Raw genomic sequence first — 22,354 nt, forward strand, 5'->3', positions numbered from 1 at the left:
GTGGTGAGAGAAGGGACATAAGCAGATGTAGGCAGATGGACGCGGAGGGGGCTCGAGGAGATGGGACGCGGGGGGGGGGGGGGGGCCGCAGCTCAGGGCACAGCAGCTGGGGGGGGCCGCGGGCCGGGTGGAGCGCATCAAGGCTGCTGAGCAGCAGGGACTGCCCCACAGGGGGCAGAGGGCAGGGAAGCTGAAGCCGCAAGGTGCACATGGGGTGTGGGGAGTAGCGCAGGGAGGAAGAGTGACTGGTGTGCCGGTGAGCAAGCTGAGACCAGGCCTCCCCTGGGGCACCACTGTTGTGGAACAGCCTTGCAAGAAATATTTAGTGGTCAGCAGCGATCTTTCCTTAAAGGCCTTATTTTATTGTTTTAAATTCTCAAGAGGGGGTGCCTGGGTGGCTTGGTCGTTTGAGTGGCCAACTTAGGGTTTGGGCTCCAGCAGTGATCTCAGGTTGTGATCTCAGGTCGTGGGATCGAGCCCCGTGCCGGGCTCTGTGCTCAGTGGGGAGTGTGCTGGACCTTCTCTCTCTCCCTCTCCCTGTCCACTCCCCCAGAACCTGTGCGCACGCTCTCTCTGTGTGTCTGAAAAATATATAAATAAAATACTCAAGTATTTTAGAGAGATCAGGATGCTGGCACGGGGTGATCCAGTTAAGCAACAGAGTTTGGGGGAAACCAGAAGTAAAACATCATTAGAAAATAGACTAGATTTCTAGTTTTGTTTGGGCATATTCCAGACAATTTTAATGGGAATTTTAGATAGGATGGAGAAAGGCTGAAGTGAACATAGAATAACTTCCTAAAGGGTTTGAATTGAAAGATGGTGGGAGATATATATATATATTATATTTTTGCTGAAAGACATTTTGTTGCTGTTTTTTAATAAAATAGTTTCATGTTAGGGCCAATGGAGAGGGTGTCACCTCTATTTTGTAAAATACTTCAAATTTTCGGACTTTAAAACTTCCAGGTCAATCTGAATATGAGCCAATATGAGAACTAATAATAAAGGCCAAGTAATTTGGTAATTTTTTTCCAAAACATATATATATATATGTATATATATATATATACATATATATATATATATCTCAGATAGGTTTATAAGAAACTTTAAAAGCCGTCTCAGTACGCTAAAGCATCCTATTTAAGATTATATGCTAATTTTGTACCATCCTTGCTAAAATGCCAACATACAGCATCTACAGAGAAGAGCTGAGTATTTTTTATTCACTAGGCTATTTGGTAGCTATGGGTGAATTCATACGGAATTCTGAAATACCGCTACTGAACTTTTTTGAGGGGGGTGGCTGACCCTGAACCTTCTGGATTGCTCCGCGTTGTATTAGAATGAGAAGCGTCCAGCTGTTTCCAGCGCTTGTGCCCCGTTAGATCTAAATGCTCAGGCAGCCCTGGTGGCTCAGCAGTTTAAGCTCTGCCTTCAGCCCAGGGCGTTGGAGACCTGGAATCGAGTCCCATATCAGGCTCCCTGCATGGAGCCTGCTTCTCCCTCTGCCTGTGTCTCTGCCTCTCTCTCTCTCTGCCTCTGTGTGTGTGTGTGTGTCTCATGAATAAATAAATAAAATCTTTTTAAAAATAAAATAATAAAATAAAATAAAATAAAATAAAATAACATAAAATAAAATAAAATAAAATAAAATAAAATAAAATAAAATAAAATAAAATAAAATAAATGCATGGACGCATATTTGCGATACAAAGTCAGGGGACAGCACTCTACAGTGGTTCCCCCTCTGTAGACTCCAGGTAACAATGCCCAGGCCGCCAGGCAGGGCCGCTCTCTCCTTTAACCCCAGCCTGTTTTCACACATAAAAGCAGACATCAGAGTCGTTCCTGAAAGTATATGTAAACAGCACAAAGCTGAATTACATAATTGTGAAATAAACATCACTTGAACTGCTGTTCTACTTTTAACTCCAAGCCCATTTAAGGGAAAAAAAAAAAAAAAAAAAAAACTTCCCAAACAATTATATGGACCAGCAGCATGCAACTGACAGAATTCCTGGAAGAGCTTTTGGGCTGAAAAATAGCACAAACCTGGGCACTCTCCATGGCAGTATTTTGTTTCCCATCATCTGGAAATAATGGCAAAAAAAAAGTCAGATTCTCATTCACAGAATGAGTTTTTCCTACAAACATTCACTCTAAAGAATTTTAGCTCAATTTTGTAAAGAAGAATAAAACCTAACCGTGAACATACTACACACACACACACACACACACACACACACTGAGCACCAACTCTTAAATATGTATATTATAGCATTATTTTTTAAATAACTAAGGTTAGATCTTTACAAAGAGGTGGATGGAAAGTGATAGGCTTTCTAGATTGTAGGGCCTGGGGGTTAAGCACCAGATTAACCTGAACGGCAGCAGCGGTCTGCAAACATGTGGCCTCAGGAGCAGCCCAGCTCCCGCTGTCCCAGGAGCTACCAAAAGCAACACTAGTCTCTGCAGCTTCTCTTGTTCTCACAGGAATTGTCATTTCAAAGTTTGAGAGAGGAAGTCTAAAAATTCCTACATATTTGTTAACGGCTCTTTCAAGCATAATTTTTTTTATTTTTTATTTTTTGCATTTTGTTGCATACATTTTGTTGTTGTTGTTGTTGTTGTTGTTGTTCTTTAATAAAATAGTTTCACATTAGGGCCATTGGAGAGGGTGTCACCTCTATTTTGTAAAAGACTTCCTATTTTTGGACTTTAAAACTTCCAGGTCAATCTGAATATGAGCCAACACGAGAACTAATAAGGCCATAGTAATTTGGTAATTAAAAAAAAAAAAGACTATTTTTCTGTTTAGAGTACAGAATTCACATTTTTTGGAAATAAAGTAAAAATATTTGAACCAATAATTTTACTATTTCTCAATTCCTCTCAATTTTAAAGTGAAGGGTAAATATCTTAAGGCTGGTAACATATGAAATGCAGCAAAAGCTTATCCTAAAGAATCTCTCCAGTTGTTGAATTTGATTGTCCCTGCTTCCAGCACACAGGGGTGGGTGGCATGCAGGTCCTTCTCCCCACAGTGGATTTGTCTTCTTTCATGATGAATAAGGACTTGCCATTAGTGCCTAACCCTTCTACAGATATTGCCCTTGTAAACAGCTATTTATTGACAATTAATGAATTTCAATTTAGAGTCATCTATACTAACCTGTGCAAGTATCTTCTTTTTAAAATTATCACAATGACTATTTTCTCTAGGAAGCTGACCAATTAAAACATCTGGCTTTTCAAAATTCACTCATTGATATTTTTGAAATGTTATTTTAACATTTTGCTATGCATGAAAATACCATATATGCATAACTACAGTATTCAAAAGAACCTAATTTCATTTTTATAATTTAAAGTCATTTTTATAAATGGATTTACAAATCGGAAATATTTTAAATATGATTTGCATATAATTATTACAAATTATTGTTTTATTTGTTAAACAAAATTAGTTTAGATTTTCCAAAGTCAAGTGGGTATCCCAGAGGTATTTTTTTTATCATTTTCTATCTAACCATATTATTTAAAATTCCTGAAATAGGTGTTGTTTTGCTTTATAATAATCATGTTTCCCATGACTGTCTTTCCCTATTTTCTTTAAAAGTACATTTTCTTTGATAATTTAGTACATTGGAAATTTATCCTAATCACTTAAATATGTGATATATAGTATTTTGGTGTTTCCTAAATTGAAAATGAGATACTTATCACAGAACATTAGGTTCTACACATAACAAATGTGAACTGCTCTTTTAAAGAGGTATTAGCAGGATCAACAAATCATTTCAAACTATTTATATTGTTTAGATATTTTTTAGATCTTGGGGAATTTTACATATCCTATATTTTTTATTCATCAGCCAAACAATCCTAACTTCTATATGAATAATGTACTCATTTATCATGTATAAATGACTTCCATCAACATGCCTCTCAAAAACATTTTGTTATCATGTTCAAAAGTTTTCTCTGTAAATGTCACTGAAATTGAAAATTGAAATTTATTATTAAATGAGATCTAAGCTCTCATGACCAAAAAAGAAAAAAGAAAAGAAAAGCAAACCAACCCACCAGCTAACATCATTCATCCTCCAAAATATTAGCTGAACCTAGTCTCACATGATTGAAAGGACACTTTTCTAAAGTATTTTCAAGAATTAAAAGACACATTTTTTTCCTGCCCTGGAAATAAAAGATTTTAAAACAAAGGAAAATAGAATGAAAATCTGGTGGATTAATTTATCAGTTTCTGAAACAGTAGAACTAAAAAGATCAGTAGCTAAAACACAAATACTTCCTTTAATGAATTCCCTGGGAATCCGTTTACGTGGAGCTCTGAGCGCGGGTTCAGCAGCCCTGCGACGATGTAGGCAGAATGGCCGAGAGGGGGAGGGGAGGGCAGAGGCGAGGGGGGGAGGGGGGAGGGGGCCCACCCAAAAAGACCCAAGGTCAGGGAGGAGATACACCTCTGTCCCTGTGGACACCTGCGTGAGAGTTCAGGGTCCACCTGACGCCTACACAGGGTACCACCTGCCCACCCATCCTTCCTGAGAGCTCCAGAGAGACAGGTAGGTCATTAAATTCAGATTAAGTCAGGAATGTGGGGCTTTGATGTTGCAAGTGAAACCTTTGGGACAAGTGAAACACTAGCCCGATAAAGTAAGTGTAGCCATCTACTCGGGTATTACGTCATGTCATGTTTGCCAGGGCACAGACCAGTCCATGTGGCTTTGAGCTGCGCTCTGTGCTGGTTCCAGCTTCTCCTGGGGTCGCCCACACTCTGGCCACCCCGGGAGCCCTGGACGACGCAGCCAGCACCTCCTGTGGCCGCGGGAGAGCCGAGGTGGCGCTGGGGTCCCACCACCTCGGTGATTGGGGGGCTGGACACCCCGGGGCTTCACACCTGCTGGCGGGGAGAGAAACGCGAGGCGCCTATCGGCCCGGGGTGGCCCGCGCGCAGGGTGGCCGCCGAGGCCGCGTCCTGGGGACCCGGCTGGCCTGCAGCGCGCACGGCCCAGCGGCGGCGGCTTCCCGGAGCCTCTGTGCGCGTCTCGGCGGGCAGGCAGCAGGCGTGGGTTCCCCTCGGTGCCCGCGGGGCGGGCCGGGCGCCCCCTGAGGCTGCACGCGGAGCCCGCCGGCCTAGGATGGAGGCGCAGCCGCCCGGCCCCGAGTCCGCCCCGCGAGGCGCCGCGCGGAGTCTCAGTGAAGGCAGCGTCGTCAGCGCCACTCCCCCGATGTCCCAGGGCTCCGAAGCCGCGGCGGGCGGGCCCGGAGACCAGGGCCGAGCGCCCCGGTGCCCCTCGGCGGAGCGCGGGGCCCGGGCGCGCTACCCCCGTCCCCCGCCCCGCGCGGCGTCCCCAGCACCTTGGAGGCCGGCCCTGCGGTCCTGGAGGGGCCTTCCCTGTCCTCCGCGCCCCGGCTCTGAGACCCCCACCCAGGACTGGGGAGGCGCAGGAGCTCTCTGCACACGCGCGCGCGTGCACACACACACACACACACACACACACACACAGGCGCGCGCGCAGGCCGTTGCTATGGAGAGGCCGGTTACCAGCGAGGCTGAGGGCGACAGGTCCCCTCCTCCGGGCCTCCCTTCCCTGCCTGCGGCCCCCCTCCGCCGACCTCCACCCTCGCCCCACCGGAGCTTCCGGGGCCCCTCCCACCTCCTCCGCGGCCCCTGCCTGCAACCCCTCCGCTCCTCCTTCCCTTCCCAGGGCCGAGCCAGGGGTCGCCCCGGAGGCTGGAGAAGTGCGTGGAGGCCTGGGGCCCTCGGGTGCGCCCCAGCCCGGAGGAGGGCAGCGAGGAGAGACGGGAGCCACCGCTACTCGGGTCTTTGCCCAGGGCGCAGTGCCGGGGCACAGGTCTCGGGATTGGACCACCGGGAGGCCCAGCGGAGGTGGGGGGGTGTGGCAGGCTGAGACCCGAGACCCGAGGGCATTTGCTGGGGGTCTGCAGGCCTTGCCCTGGCTCGAGGCTGCGGAAGCCGGGGCCTCCCGGCACCTCCCACCCTACTGGATGTGTGAGGCGGTTGGGGTGCACTGTGGGTGGGGAATCCAGGAGAAGCCCAAGTCTGCCCATTCGGCCTCCCCTGGACCTCATTCTAGAAGCCTGGGCCACCCTGCCCTGCGACCAGCGAGGCGACAGGGGCCTGCAGGGGCTGGGGTGGACGCGCCACCTCTTAGCCCAGGCCCTCTCTGAGCGCTGGCTCTCGGCCACTGTAAATACCAAATCAAAGCAGAACCCAGGCCTGGGGTCGTTGGAAGTGAGTCCTTCAGACACTTTTAGAGGCCAGTGGGGACTCCACTCCCATCTGTGTACGACCCCTTCCCCTGAGCCCCAGTCCAGGCAACCCTGGAGAGAAGAGTGACAGCAGGGCAGGTCTGGGGGCAGTGCGGGAGGGGAGGGCAGGGCCCAGGGAGGGTGTCTGGTGTGCCCTGGAGGGGAGGGAGCGTGGCTGCGGGGGGGGGGGGGTGTCTCCGGCTGTGGGCTGAGGAGGGGCTGCCGTCTCCAGCTGTCCCGAGCCCAGGAACAATGGTGAGGCAATGGGAGAGGGAGACAGGGAGGGCGCCAGGGTTTCCAGAAAAGGAGAAACTAAAGAGCCCTGCGCAGACTGTCATCTGCATGTGACAAGGTCTCTCCCCACTCCTTTCTTTCTTCCCCTTGTTCCTGCAGCTGTAGGCCGCTGAGAACGCTTTATACACACAGATGTTGGGTTTCAGCTCCAGGGGCTCGGCTGCTCGCCCCGGGAGGTGCACACTGGGGTGCCCCAACCTGTAGCTGAGACAGGGGTCCAGGGCTTGGAGGGAAAGAAGGGGGGCAGTGGGGTGGCTGCATGCAGGAGGCCATCCTAGAGCCCAGCGGGCCTGGTTGCCCCCAGACTCCAGCAGGGCCCAAGAGCAGTGATCCAGGCCAGGCCTTTGACCTGGGGAGCAGGAGGGCAGGTGGACTCCCCGTTTTCACCTCCGCCTCAGACCATCTTTTGGAGCCGATAGCCTGCAGTGCGCCTGGACCAAGAGGTGGCAAAGTTCTCACTCCTTCCGCGGCCTGCAGGGTGCTTTGTGCGGGAACTGGAGACCTAAACACTTGAGGGTAAAGGGGGAGGGCGGGCATTTCCTCCCCTGTTTTACCAGCGTGATCAGCCTGCTTCAATTTGGAGAGACAGCAACCACCTGCCCCCCCCCCCAACCATGGCAGAAGTGGAAGAACTAACTCGAAAGAGCGGTTTGCCATGACTGTTTCCCTTGCAGTCTCGACCCCCCCCCCCCCCCCCGGCCTTTCCCGGGCAGAGGTCGCAGGCCATGCGTGCTGCCGGTTCTGGCCGGCCCCCTCTGCCCGAGCGCTCCCCCGAACTTGCCGGGTTTGGAGTGCACTCGAGCGGTGCGAGGGAGGACGACTGGAAAGAAAGAGCCGGCGAAGGCCCGGGCGATGTACGAATGACTGACAAAGCCGATGTCCATTCATAGTCTCGGGCGGGAGACGGTGTTCCGAGAGCCGCGGCCCCTTAGCCAATTGCTGTCAGCAACATGTGGGGGGGGGGACATCGCTATAGCAACCGGTGGCTGGGCCGCGAGCCGCGCCGCCGCCGGCCGGGTGCGCGCGGGGCCGGATATAAGGCGGGGCGGGGCGCGGCGGCCGCGCTGGATGGAGCTGCGCGCGCGGCCGGTGGCCCTGCGGGGACCGTCCCGCGTCGGCCCCGCGCCCGTCCTCGCCGCGCCCCGGCCCGGAGCGCCTTGTCCCGGGGCCGGGCCAGAGCGGCGCGCTCGGAGCCCAGCGGAGCGGCCGCGCAGAGCTGCCGGCGCCCGCGGGCTCGGAGCTGGTGCCGCAGCCGCCGCGGGAGCCAACAGCGCACCGCACCTTTGTCTACGCCGGCCTCCCGAGAAGTTTGAAGTCAGAAGCAGGATGGACCCGCTCGTCTGTGGCTCCGGCGCAGAGAAACGGCTGGCCGTGGTGATGGCGCCGCCGCTGCCCGCGGCCGCCTCGCCCCGAGGCCGATCGGCCGGGAGCACGCCCCCCCACTCTCCGGCTTGGGCGCCGGGCACCGGCCCCTCTACAGGTAACCGGGAGCTCGGGAGCGGGGCGCAGGCACCGGCGAGGTAGTAGGAGAAAGGAGAGGGGCTGGGGGAAAGGAGGGAGGAGGCAGGAGGGACCCACGGAGGGCTCGGCCGGGCAGCCGGGCAGCTGCGGTGGGGGGGGGGGTGTGCGGAACCAGAGCCTGTGGAGGGTGGAGGGTGCGCTTGGGGGCTTGGATGGGCAACCTGGACGTCGGAGAGCCCAGTGCAGGGCTAACTCAGACTCAAAGCAGGACACCTGTCAAAGGCTCTGGCTGGCAGGGGAGGTCTGAGGTCATCCCCTCAGTGGGTCTGGGTGGGACATCCCAGGCTGACGGGGTTGGTGCTGCAAGGATTGGGAGGGGGGTGACAGCTATCCCGTCCCCCCACACACATCCGCACCTTGGAGACCGGCAGTATTGGCTGGGGCCTTCCCTCCTGGACTTGCTGGGAGCCACTTGGGCGGTTCAGATCTTCAAGACAGAGGGGCGTGGGGGTAGGGGGAGCGCATGCTGATGTGCAGAGGTGTGGGAAGAGGAGAGGAAACTGAGGGAAGAGCAGCCAGGATGGAGGGGCACCACCGGGGGGCATTTCCCTCCCAGCCCATTTTCGGGCACTCCTCACTGCCTCTCTGGGTCCGGGAGCAAGCCTGTGTGCAGTCGGGGTGTTTGGGATGGGGTCGCAGGGAGGAGCAAGCAATGGGCAGGTGGGGCCGTGGTGAGACTGCAGGATCTTCTGAGCACTGCCCCCCCCCAGCACTGCCCCCCAACCCCGCGCTGGTTGGAGACTCGCCTTGGTGTGGCCACCTCCCCTCCCCAAAACAGAACCTGCGCTTTCTCAGCAACCCCCCTCCCACCCCTAGGTGAGGCGGCTGCGTGCTTGCAGAGAGAAACTTCTCAAGGAGGGACATCATCGCCTGCCTGCCTTAACTACCTGTGTGGTTCTGAACTGCAGCCTCCTCGAGGTTCTAGAGAAGTCTCCCTGGAGGAGTCAGGTGGACCCCAAAATTAGAGGTGGAAACCACAGCGGAACTGGCTTTTTAGGACCCGAAAGGGTCTCCTGCCCTTTTGTGTCACCAGTGCGCTGACCTACCGCACTGCCCGCTGGATGGTTGGGGGATCTCTGGCACAGTTGCCAGGGCTCCCAAATGCACACGCAGGGGTCAGCGAGGACCCTCTCGGCGCTGGTTGCCCCACGGGGCTGGCCCTGCTGTCCCGGCCTTGCTGCTGATCCCCTGCCCCTGTGCGTCCTCCCACTCCGGCTCCCAGTTCCCCGGGCTAAGTCCACATGTGGCCGTCCCTGTTGGGCACCGGGGGCCTCTCCTCCTGGGGTCCAGGGTGCGGTGTGTCCACGTGGTCTCTGCCCAGCCAGCGTTCCCTGAATTTAGACGCGAGCAAAAGTGCGTCGTGGTGCTGAGTTGTGTGCAGGAGGGGGAGGGACACTCATTTCTTTTTATCAACTCAAGAGGAAACGCCCCCCACCCAAGCAAGCACACCCACTCAGCTGGAGCAGGCTTGGCCGGGGCGGGGGCAGGGGCCACAGCGGAGACGTGCCTGGCAAGCCTCTGCGGCTCCCGGTGGAAGGATGCAGGCATCGTTAGGGACACCACCCGGTGCCCAGTGGCCCGAGTGCTTTGTGGCAGGGAGTCTGGGCCACGGCATTGTCCCCCGGGGAAGGGGGCTGGGGACCTCTTGGAGAGCCTCGTGCCTCGAGTGCTTGTGGCTCCCAGGAGCCCTCGTCGGGGCCCTGCAGCCTGATCCCTTGGTCCTCTGCGGGATTCCTGTAAATGAGCTCGCGGCAGGGACCCGGCAGGGGAGGTGAAAGAAACTGCAGCACAGCTGCGCTCCACCACGGTGGGGTCCTGACCACCAACACCCCCCACCCCCACCCCCACCCCCAGCCCCAGGGCCAGGCCGGGGACGCTGGCTGGAGCCTCTTGGCCTCGGAGCCAGAGGATGGGCGAAACTCCAGTCCTGGAGAGGGTCTGGTCCTTGCTGGGAGGACTCCTTCCTGGAGACCTCGGCTCCTGGGAAACACCTGACCCCGAAGGCGCGCCAGCGCGCGCGTCGGAGCAGGCCTCCGGGAGCGGACTACCCACCCGCGGTAAACACGGAGCAGGAGCGTGTTGGCCGTGTGTGATGTGTCTGCGGTGGGAATGCCGCGGAAAACGGGAAAGATGGCTAGGGTCAGGGTTCCTCTGGGGGCCCCGCGTTCCTGGTCTGTTCTCAGCTGGTAGCTCTCTCTTCTCCCCAAGACAATTTGCTATGTATCAAGCTCTACTAAGAATTAGTTCACACAACGGTGGTTTTCCCCCTTTAAACATAAATATCGTAAATCTTCCCTGATGTCTTAAAACAGAGTAGTTCCCCAAAACTGGTGTTCTAGGAGTACTTAAAGATGGCAAGTAGATAATTTATTATCTTTTGCATATTTATTTTTGTGTCTGTGCCTGAAAAAAAATAAACAAATGTCTTATTTTAAAATAGGGTATCCCCTCTTATTTTCATTTAGGAATAATTATTTCTTGGGCATTCTTTTCTCTTGCCTATATAGGCCTTTTTTTTTTTTTTTTTTTGGCTACTTGAATGGCAGATTTGCAAGTACAATTTCATCTGCGCTAGGAACAATGGCTTTCACTTGCACAAAGGATTTCTCCCACCCTGGATTCAGACCGAAATGCCTCTTGCTCTGATAATAGCTTCTGAAAAGATTTTGTAATGCAGAGAATTAATACATGATTATTTCCGCCTGACTTCTCTCATTTATGAGAATTCTGTGGCAAATTCCAAATTAAAAATAGTTCAGTTAACAGCTTTAAAAAATACTTTTAAAATATTTTAAGACATTACCGCCCCCCCTCCCCCATATTTTTAAGTTTGGTCATTCCCATGGCCCAAAAACTATTAAAATTTTTGATCAGCCTTAAAGTGATAGCTACTATATTTTAGTAAATACATCTTAGTAAATCTATTTGAAATTTCCAAATAATCTTAAAATTTTTCATCTGGGAAAGCAAAGACAGATTTGTTGTAGCAACTCATTAATAGTGTCTAAAATCAAATTCTAAATTTTACAGGGAAAGAGAGGATTACAATCATAGTAACCAAAGTGCAGAGGAGCACAGCATGAGGCTGGGTTTGCAAAGCCAAGTCCTTAGGAATGATACAAATGAAAACATGCATAGATTAGAAGTTTCATATTAATGAAATTAAATGCCTGTGCCCATAAGTTTTGGATACAAGTGTATTTTACAATTGAAGTCAGTGGCTTAGGTAAGGGACTGCTATTGTTAACTGTTCACTGGGCACAGGCTTGGAAACATGCTCAATGTAGCTCCTGGTCCATAAATATTTGTTACCGTGAAGTTTTGTGTTTGTGTGGCTGCCTTAGTCCTCACAACCGCATTTGAGCATAAAATGTTCTCTCTCTCTCTCTCTCTTTCTTTTTTCCTCTCTCTTTTAAGCTTACCACATGGACAGCTAAAGAAAAAAAGTTTTGAAGATATTTTGCCATAAATGGCTCAGAAGACAATGTAAAGGAAGCCCCATGCACGCTTCACATTACAAGCACAGATCAAAATAGTTTAAATAGGTCAGGACAACATCTGTAGATTCTAATTTCTAAGAGCAACTCCACAAATTGTCTCTGTGGTCACATTTATCTCAAATCACAGCTTCTGCAATATTTTATATTCTAAACTCAAGAAGTTGCAGGTGGAAATGTTTGAGTGGAAGAAATATGCAATATTGTACTGCAGTTTTCTGCCAAGATACATATAACCTGATCTAAGGTTGACTTCATTATTCCTGATTATTTTTAAAAATCGTACTTTTCCTGCATCTGGAACTTAGCATTAAGTGCTTGTGTGTGCAACTCCTGCATGCTGGGGTACACAGCTACCGGTGCTCCTGTGTGACCTCTCTGCCACTGTACAGAAGGAGGTGTTCCGCTTTTAAAGGATGCCTGACTATAAATGTCAAAGTCATAAATATTTAAGCATTATTTTCTTTCAATTCCAAGCCAAGACTGACAGGATACCTCTAATTAGTCGTGGGCTCTCTGCAGGGCCCAGCCCCAGGACAAAATTTGGGGAAGGCACAAATAGTTCAAGTTTCTCAGCCTTGGGGGGGCAAAGAGGGGGGAGCACTGAGCACCCCCCTCCACCCAGGTCACACTTGGAGCAGGACAGGATCAAACTCACTTCCCAGCACATATCAGGCTGGTGGTTAGCAGGGATTCCAAGTTTTGTTTGTTTTCTTAATTCCACAAAAAGAAAGGAGATAAAATAATCAAGTTATTTAAGCTCAATCACTATGCCAAAAAGGGGAGTTCACTTTCCTTAATTTTTATTTTTTTGAAAAATTTGTATAAATTTTCGTTTCTTCCGGGATTCTTAAGACCAGACTAGCAACCAGCACCAGTTTTTCCTCTCACTGGGCCCTGCGGCTCAGCGCTAGGTAGGTGGGCACCCACTGAGGTGCGGGCTGGGAGCGGGGAGGGGCAAGGAAGAGAGACTTTTGGTTCCAGCGGTGGCACCCAAGGCCGGCAGGAGGGAGGGTTCCGAGCTCCGCAGGGACTGGCGACCTCAGCATCACAGCCAGGACGGGAGGGAGGGTGCATGGTGTCCCTCTGGCTCACACCCTCCGAGCCCCCACCCCCCTCCACCCCGAGCCCATGCTTGGGTCACCCAGAGCTTTCGCCATCAGCAGCCTCAGCGACCCCTCTCCTGACTGCAGGAGGAGCCGGAGCCATCCCCCATGAGCTGCGGGATGTCAGCCAGGGTGCCTCCCTCCTGCCCGGGACCACGGTCACCCTTCTCTGCAGGACAGCTTGGAACTAGAGGGGACCAGAGAAAATGAGACTCTGTGGGCAGGGGGGTTGCGTCCTGTTCCTCCCCGCCTCCCCTCCTCCCCCAGCAGCACCTGGGACCCGCAGGGGTGGGGTCCGGGGGAGCTGGGCAGCGAGCAGGGAGGAGGGAGAGCGGGATCTCCAGAGGAGGGACAGTCCGCCGCTCTCCTTGACATTTTTCTTTGACCTTTGAGTCAGTTTCTCGCGCTGAGGAAGGGGCAGCCGGCAGGCCCTGTTCCAGTCCCCGTGCGTGCCCAGCGCATCTTGGGCCACCATGACCGATGACCCGTCGGTGCCCCGGCCACGGTGGGAAGAGCTTCGGTGCGGCCTCCAAGCTGCATGTCCAGCCTGGGGTCTCTCCTTTGCCCCCGACCTGGGCCAGGTTGGTGTGTGGGCAGGGCCTGCCACTTGTCTCCGTGGCCTCCCGCCCGGAATCGCCGGCCGCCCTGTGCCCCTCACACGGTGAGCGGCCGGGCACCCCCGGCCCGGTGGTCCCCGGTCGGGTGCGCACTGAGCGTCCACCAGAGGCCGGGCTGGCCAGCACCCGCGTGTGCGCTCCGCGTCGCCAGGCAGGAAGGCCCAGGAAGTCCCCGGCCCGGGCGCGGCAACCACGTGAGCGCGAGGGGTCCTCCCGACGCCGGGTTGGCATCCCCCGCGCTGGCGCCCGGCCCAAGTGGGGACACGGGGACTTCCAGTGGCTGCCCCGGGCGGGCTGGCGGGACGCGCAGCGGCGGCCAGGCGGACCGAGCCGGGGCGGAGGGACTCGGACGCCCCTGTCTCGCCGCGCCGCCTCCTTTGTTGTGCGCGCTCCGTCTGCCGAGGCGAGGCTGCCCCGCGGGGGGCGCGGGCGGAGGGGGGCGAACAGTCTTACTGGAAAGCCCCTCACGGAGGTGTGCCTCCGGCCTCTTCGGGGAGCAGAGGGGATGGCCACCCAGCCGCGGAACGCAGACCCGGGGCGGCGGGGGGACCCTGGCCCGAGCCTCGCTGCGCCCTCGGGCGCTAAACCGCTGCGGGACAGGGGACGGGGACGCAAGCGAAGCATCGAGGGGCCGGGGCCGGGGCCGGGGCCGGGGCCGGGAGCTGGGGAGCGGGATGCCGGGGCCGGGGAGGCCAGGACCCGGGCGGCCGCGCTCCCTCCGGCACTGCTGGGCCTCGCTGCGCCGGGCGGGGTCCGCGCGGTTTATTTACGCGGGCGGGGACAGGGGTGCGGAGGGAACGGGGGTCGGCGGCGGCGGGCGGCTGGTCCGCGGCTCCCGGAGCCTCCACCTTCTGGGGGCGGCCGTGAGGGCGCGGAGGGAGGGGCGCGCGAGAGGGGGGAGGGGAGGGGTCCCCGCCGGGGGCTACCGCGGGGCCCGCCACACAGGCCTCCCGCAGCCCTGCCGGCGCCTCCCGCGCCCCCGCCCTCCACCCCGAGCCCTCCCTCTCCGTCCCTCCCCCTCCGCCTCCCCTCCCCCTGCGGCTCCCTTCCCCCGCCAGCCCTCCCCTCTCCCAAGCCCCCCCCTCCGTGCACCTCCCGCCGTTTGCCAGCCTCGCCGCGGTCCTCGGAGCCGCGCATCCAGGCAGGAAAATCCAGCGCCTTTTCTCATTTAACCCGCGTTTCCATTAACTCAGTCCCGGCACCAGCTAATCCGCTGCACGGAAGGCAAAAGGAGGCTAATTAATGACCAGCTTTTCCAGTCAAGACCGGCGATAATTGCTTTGGTGGCCTTTATGATTACAAGATAAAAATGGTCCGGCCTGACATAGGAGGCCCTGTGTACACTCGGGGACGGGAGCGAACGAGCGGGTGGGAGGCTGGATACGGAGCAGAAGATTACTAATAGAAGACACATAATGAACAGGCCGACCAGGCATTCATGGGGAAAAATCCATTTTGTTACCACGCGAAATTAGGTGGTGGAAAGGAGTTTGCTAATTGTTCTCGTCTTGTAGCAAGCTGGGATGAGGCGGGGCGCACGTCTCCATTCAGGTCCCCAGGAAGGCTGGAGGGCGCGCTGCCCGAGGGGCCCTCCTCCCTGCCCTGACTGTGGCCAGTACACCTGCCAGAGCGGACTGGGAGGCCAGGCACCTGTCGCCCGTGGAGCCTAGGGAAGCACACCTGGAGGCTGTCCCCTGCCCCCAGGGCAACGGGAATCTGATGGCTGGTCTCCTCAGGCTCCGCACCATGAGAAGGGGACTCGGGACCCTCGGGTTCCAAAAGCCTTGCAGCTCCCTCAGGGAAAAGCACTCGGTGCATGGTGCCCTTGGGGTCTGTGTCCCGCGGGTGCGCGCAGGGCAGGTTGGTGGGGGTGTCGGCAGCAGGTTCCTCTGGAGGTGGCCCCCCTGCAGTTGTCTTCAAGAATGCGGATGTGAAGCTTAGGAGAACCTGCCTACCCTGTGTGCTGTGTGCTGTAGAGTTGTTTGACTTTTCTGTGCTCTAGGCACCCCCCCCCCCAAGACATTTGTGGTGTGTGCTCGGGATAAACTGCTGTATTTTCCTCACACTTGTCTAGAGGAAGGGATGCGCACTTTTACTTAAGGCAGCAAATCAGCTGCCAAAGGCTTGACGTTGTTATGGTTAGAAAAATGGTGTCCATAAGGGAAACAAGTGATACTTCCAGATCCTTTTGAGAACATTGCAGTCTGTAGTGTGCTAGTTTGAGGGCTGCTGTTCTGAATGGTCTGATGGCAGCATAGTGCTGGGCTGAGCCTGACACTTATGTCTCCTTGGAGAAGGGTGGTCTTTAGGAGGTCCTAATTTGTTAGGTCCTAACATGCACCTTCTCTCTTGTTCTTCAGAAAAGCAAGCTCAAGCTTCTACCACAAGGAGCAGAGCAAGAGGACTCGACCCCGTTCATCGTGCTCACCCTGGTCTCTGTGGTGGCCATGGTTGGGGTCCTGCTGGCCTCGAGTGTCATCTACTGCCTGCGCCACACATCCCACTCCAGGCTACAAGAGAAGCTTTCGGGAGTAGGGGACCACTCTGGCCCAGATGCTACAGCTGCCTATCAGGTATGGGTTCTGTTTGTCCCCTCTGTTCCCAGCGGTTCATTTATTCATAGTTTGCAGCTACTCATCAGCATTCGTGTAAACACCCTATAACCACAGGTTTACTGCTTTGTATGAATCCTACTCTATTCTCGGCTAGTCTCCATGAGTCGTGAGAATAGGTTGCTCAATAGAAATGTGGAAAAAAGTACAAAACATGAATTATGTATGACCTGTTATCTTAGTTTGGCCACTATTCATGAAAGATGCCAAAGTTGCAAGATAAATTGGTTATGTAGACATTTGAAGATGTCTCTTAGATCATCAACTTCCTCGGGTCTTATACGAAAAGACCCTTTGACCTGGCCCATCACCACCCCCCACTATTATTTGGATAAAGTGCAATCCAGTGCTGAGCGGTGGGAAGTACACCAAGGACGTCTCCATGAGAGCAATGGTGGCGGGTGTGTGCTGAAACACGCGACCATTCCACACACACCTGGAAACAACTCAGAAGCCCCTGAGAGTGTGAGGAAGGCGGGTGCAGCCCAGAAGGGACAGTGAAACACTCACAGAATGTTTAGGAGTTCTGTAGCATGCACTTCACATTTAGTGACATCCTAAAGCAATGAGAATGGGCCAGCCCACAGCACATACAAGTCAGGTGACAACAATCAGCATCGTTCCCATTTGGGAAGGTAAAATACTTAATTATCGTTTTGAAAATTCAATCAGTATATACTTGTGAAATATCTTCCCTCATTGGGCCAGATTCTTTGTTTTTTCTAGTCAGGGGATTATGATGTATGGCACGTCTGTCTTGTAAATAATGCATCGCATTTTACAATAACATATAAGTTGAATATTCAGTATCACAGTTACACAGGGGGCTCCCAAGCTCTTCCTAGAACCACCCTCCCCCCATACTGTCTTGCCAGGTGCCCCCCCAGAGCTTGTCCGAGCCGGCTGCTTTTGCTCCGCTGGCCACCCTGACGCTGGCCACCCTGGCGCTGGCCCACAAAAGGGTTGAATGAATTTATAAAATCACTATGCTTTAAAGAGACCAAGAGATAGCTTCCCCCTGGCCCTTGTTAGAAAGTTCTTGGTATCACCACTGAATAGAGAAAAACTCTGGTTTTCTGGAGGAGGTCGCAAGGCAGGTCAGTAGGATCTTCTCTTATAAAGAAATGGCACCTTCGAATGTGTGGGAGATGGCATTTCAGCCTCACTGCACAGCTCTGCTTCAAAGCAAAAAAAAAAAAATAAAAATAAAAAAAAATCACGTTTGAAGAAGCAGCCCAGAAAAAAAAAAAAAAAAAAAAGTCACATAAACTAGTAAGAATTTATCCAGAAATTCTATTGAGCAAGACCATCAGTGTAGGATGCCGGGGCTTCTAGGCTGTGTCTGTGCCAGGACATAAATAAATTATCACACCAGTTCTGTTCTGTGTGCAAGAGACGGGAGATCACACAGGGGTGGATTTTTAGAAAGCATGGCATCCTTTGATATACTTTGAAATTCAAATATAAAATATTGATAGAATGGAAAGGTTGGGCTTGCATGCAGAAGTGACTAAGTTTGGCAAGAATGCAGGTTGAAATTGCATACTTAGAACCGAGTTTGTGATAATTAACAGAAAAAAAATCTTCCCGGTGACAGCTCTAATTAATAGTATCTGTAATTAAAATCATGCCCTTCCAGCAGGAAAATTGTTTGAATTTCTTAGAGTGACCTTTCTGCTGTTCCTCCTGGGGGCATGGTGGTTAAGTTGATATTGATTTTATAATGAGCTCTGGTTTGTTTAATAAGAATCTGTAATCCAGACAATAAATGAAATGTGTGCTTTTCTTCCACCCAGATTAATAAAAAGAGGGGGGAAAGCACAGAAAAAACTTTTGCTTTAAAAATACAATCTAGGAAAATTTGGAAATGAAATTATTACAAAGATTTTCTGATGGGCGTAGTTTCCAAATCACCATGAAATACTTTTAGGGAACAACTCTGGTTAACTGTAGACGTTTGACCCAAAGTGGACTCTCTGCTGGGGAGATGTTACTGCTTGAGCTGTTGAGTTGTTTGGGTTTGTGGCTCGCAGAGCAGGACTCAGCAAATGGGGATGGGATTTCAGGACTTTTACCGCTAGATTTCGCTGAGTCATGGATGAAGGCTCTCAAAAGTGTCAGTAGAAATAGAGGATGCTTACATTTATGAAGGGAGCAGGTATTAACTCAGGAATGCATCCATCCTAACCCTGGCTTTTCTAGAGCTACCACCGTCTGGGTTTTTTAAAGTATTGCAGAACATAAAAACAGTCTCAAGAAAAGTTGCTTTGACGCTTTCTTCATTTTTCAACCATTGAACTTTTCTGCACTCTGCTAATCCTATAATGCAAGTGAGATTTGGATAAACCTCCTGTTAATTCCCGACACTGGGTGATGAGGAAAACTGAGCAATTTAACATCATACATTATTTCATACTCAAACTTTCCAAGAGACAGAGGTTGTTTTTTTTTTTTTGTATATTTTTTTATTGGAGTTTGATTTGCCAACATATATTGTAACACCCAGTGCTCATCCCGTCAAGTGCCCCCATCAGTGCCTAGTCACCCAATCCCCCCACCTACCTCCCCTGCCACTACCCCTTGTTCGTTTCCTAGAGTTAGGAGTCTCTCATGTTTAAGACAGAGGTTATTGTGTACAGAGGTTAAAAGCCTGGGAGTGAGGAGCTGTGGGTGGCAAAGCAGTAAGTTTTACTTACATCAGATTATCAACTTACCCTTTAAATAGAGGAACTGAGTGTTCTTATCAGAACATGAGGAGCCTGGCTCTGGTCAGCAGTGAAGACGCGGGGAGCTCAGGGCTGGTGGCCTCTGGAGCAGGAGTTCTTCCCAGGGAGCCATGGAGGAGAGCCCGTATGTGCCCAGGTGAACAGCCAGCAGTGGCCTCATTGCAAGGGAGCTCAGGTGGGGAGGCCCCCGTGCAGCAGACCCTTTGGAAGGCCCTGGTCCTTGCCATCCCTGATAATGCACACCTTCTAGATTTTACCCTCCCAGGCTCCTGGCAGCCGATGCAGAGCCCCCACGTGCTCATAATTCACGGTTTGTGGCTTTGGGTGAGTTACAGGGCATCCGTGGAGTGTTCCAGAATGATCAGTGGGCTTCTCTTAAAATCGTTTCGAAACAGTGAGTCATTTGCATTATTAGGTCCCAGTGCAAACACGCTTAAACATGCTTCCTCTTCTTCCTAAGCATGAAGCTATTTCATAGACAGAGTCAGCATCTCAAAGCTTAGTTTACACGTGTACTTGTGTGATACTTTGGTCACTCTACCTATTGGAAAATCAAGTATTTCTTGATAGACTCTTACACTTTGACACTTACCCAGAGATCAGTCTTATCAGATAATCTGTTGAAGTTTCATTTCCTTGAGCCTGAAAGAATTGGGTGTATTAACTTTCAGAAAAACGGAAGCACATTTTGAAAGGACATTTCTTTTAACGACGGCTGCCAACTTTTCCCCGTTGTGTTACTTCATGTTATTTTTTCTCCTAAATATATAAAACATAACATGCTTGGATTAAATCTGTACTTCATTATTTAAAAAGATAATTTTCTTACTTTTATTCCCCCCCTCCACACACACACACTGGCATGTTAGCACATAACATCAGTGTCATGTAGATACGTGTGTGCACGTCTACAGCACCTGCTCGAAGCTGGTGGGGTTCGGGTCGGTGTGGATGGAGGCGTGGAGCTGTGTCCCGCATGGGATGGGCATCTCCTTGTGGGGAAGTCCTGATTCTGGGGAAGGCCGTTGGGTGACACTGCAGAAAGAAGTGATGGGGTGGTTAGAACACATCCCCCTCCTCTCTTGGAGTCTCTTTGAATGTTGCCTCCGTTTCTCTGAGGCTTTGATCACCTTGGGGCAGCCCCATGCTCCCACCCTGCCTGTCCCCAAGTGAGGGCACAGAACCCTGCGGAAGTTCCAGCAAGCGTCTTTTGATGGTTCACTTCACAATACCCAGCAGGCTTCCTTGTCCCTGGGAGGCCCTTGGAAGCAGACCCAGAGGAGAGCATGCGTTTGGGTGCAGGGCAGCCTGCACACTGGCTGTGGGGCTCACCCCACTGGCTATGCAGTAGGTGCGTGGTGGCAGCTGCTTGGGGTGCTTCCTCCGCCTGGGCTGAGGTGCCCTGGGGCCCCAGCCTAACTCCGCAGCCCAGGGCCAGGGGAGAGCCTGTGCCTCACAGAGGAGGGGGCATGTTGCCAGCTGGCTTATTCCTCTGCACATTGGATCAAGGGACCTTCTTTTTTTAAGGCAGTTGAATCTTTTGTAAGTAGCGCGATCACTAGTTAGAGAAGTGTTGTCCAATTTCAGTAGAAAACGGAGTCTGCTGACGTTTCCTTGACCCCCACCACAAACTCCTGAAATAGCCCATTTCAGTCTGAAAGCATGGCCTTTCTTTGCTTTACATTTAAATTTTCAGGTCAAAATAACTTTTTTCTTTCTTTCTTTCTTTCTTTCTTTCTTTCTTTCTTTCTTTCTTTCTTTCTTTCTTTCTTTCTTTCTCTTTCTTTTTTTTTCAACTTCCCATCAAGCAAAGTCTATCCTGCTTCAAAAACAGAAAAGTACCCTCAAGTATCATTAAAGAACTTAACGTTTTTATCCCAACTCAAGCAAGCCTGAGAATTGGGATTCTGGCTCATTTTGCCTTTGCAGGAAGCTGTTAGCACCTGTGGGTCTGTAGGGAGAATTCTCTAGAAGCTTTCCAGACACAGAGTCAATGGCTCATCTGGTCAAGGAGAAGCTAGGCTCCTGAGGGGGGAGGCCTTGTCCTGGGGTGCTGTGCACCCCGTGATCCCAGAGAGAGGCCTGAGCTCCACTGCAAATTAAGTAAAAGCCGTATTGTTGCCTGAAGGTGCCACATGCCATGGCCCTAGTCACGTGCCAGCCTCAGGGAACCAAGCAGGCCCTTGCTCTGCAGAGAGGAATGCCTGTGCATTTTGCGCCTGTGTGCAGTTTCAAGTGAGGGCCAGCAAGCCCCACGGAATCTTCTAGATTCCTTTGCACTCTGAGTCTGAGTGCCATTCCGCAAGGCATGAATCTCTAGTGCAGCCTTTCTCATAAACCTGAAATTCTCAAAGATGCCGTTTCCAAAAGCCGCAAGCGCGAGCCCATCCTCCAGTCTCTGCCCAACGTGTCTCCTCAGAAATAGCTCCAGAGATTTGGAAATAAGTCTAGAGGAGGCGGAAGCCTGGAAAGATTGCCAAAAACATATCTAAACACCAAACTGAGATATGTCTCTGTCCTAATATAGCAAAGCCATCTCCCTTGATCAAACGATAATAATTAGATCAGACTTAATTGAAAATAACAGACCACTCAGTGAGCTGCTTGGAAGACAAAAGCTTAGGATGGCTGGTACGCAGCATCCCAAGACCTGGATTCAGGGCTTCCTTCCATCACCGTGTTGCCGGGTTCTGTTGCCGTGTTGGTGGCTGGTTAGCGGATCTGGATGTGGCTTGAATAACTGTCTTTTAAGGAAGGCAAGCGATGGGGGGGAGGGCACACCAGCTTCACCTCCACTGCGTCGGGCCACGTCCCCAAGCGTGGGTCATGCTGTCTGTAAGGGGTCCTGAGGGGCCAGGGGCGTCCTGGCAGGGCTGCCGAGGGAGGGCCCAGGTCGGCGCTGGTAACCTGCTCCAGTGCTGGTCTCTGTGGAAGCCAGAGCTGCTTCCATCCCTCGGAGGCCGTGGGAGCTCCTTCGAGGGCACCCTATGTGCTCAGGGGGCTCCTGGGGTCAGACCCTGGGGTTCCCAGCTGGTGCCCACAGTTGCCTGCCAGCACCCAGGGAGGTGCTCTGACAGCAAGCGTCAGATCAGCTGTGACTTGTCCCAGTCCCCCGCCGGTGGGTGGCGCAGCTGAATTAGGGTGATTTACACCTTCTGGGCCCCAGGCCAGCGCTCTTCCCACTGCCCAGACTATGTCATGGGCCGGGGGGCCCTCACACGCAGAACCTGTCCCTGGGCTCAGACTTGATGGGCCCTCTGCCTCTCTCTGGGTGTACGTGGCCCCGGGGACTTTGGGAACGTCAAAGTCACATCTCAGCTCAGTCTCTGGCTTCTTCAAGGCAAGGAGTCTGCCATCCGACCACAGGAATGACACTGAGACCACAAGTGATGACACTGAGGGGGAATGCCATCCCTGTCACTGTGGCCACTGTCTCCACAAAGACAGTAGGGCATGGAGGACATCCTTCGTGGGCATCCTGGAGGCAGGATCAGTGTGGACGGGGCAAGTCCTGGCCCAGGAAGGCCCCCAGCCCGTGAGCTCCTGTGGGGGACCAGGTCTGTCTTCCCGGGGCCAGGCCGGCTCCCCTGCACTGCGCCAGCCCTGTGGGGGAGCCACCTGCATGCCTATCCTCTGATGCTGCCCTTCCTCCTGGATCTCCTGCCTGCACCTACCTGCAGA

General features: G+C 52.7%; 1 protein-coding gene across 4 annotated transcripts in view; it reads left to right on the forward strand.

The window, feature by feature from the left end:
* The window catches only part of PTPRN2 (protein tyrosine phosphatase receptor type N2), a 723,767-nt gene that overhangs the window by 598,426 nt on the left and 102,987 nt on the right, over positions 1-22,354 (forward strand). For all 4 annotated transcript variants that reach the window (XM_077849498.1, XM_077849499.1, XM_077849500.1 and 1 more), the window contains one exon: positions 15,696-15,908. In XM_077849498.1, coding sequence (XP_077705624.1) covers positions 15,696-15,908 — 213 coding nt within the window. The remainder of the gene's footprint in view (positions 1-15,695; positions 15,909-22,354) is intronic.

Source organism: Canis aureus, chromosome 15 (assembly GCF_053574225.1).
Source record: "Canis aureus isolate CA01 chromosome 15, VMU_Caureus_v.1.0, whole genome shotgun sequence".
In the NCBI taxonomy this organism is placed as follows: Eukaryota; Metazoa; Chordata; class Mammalia; order Carnivora; family Canidae; genus Canis; species Canis aureus.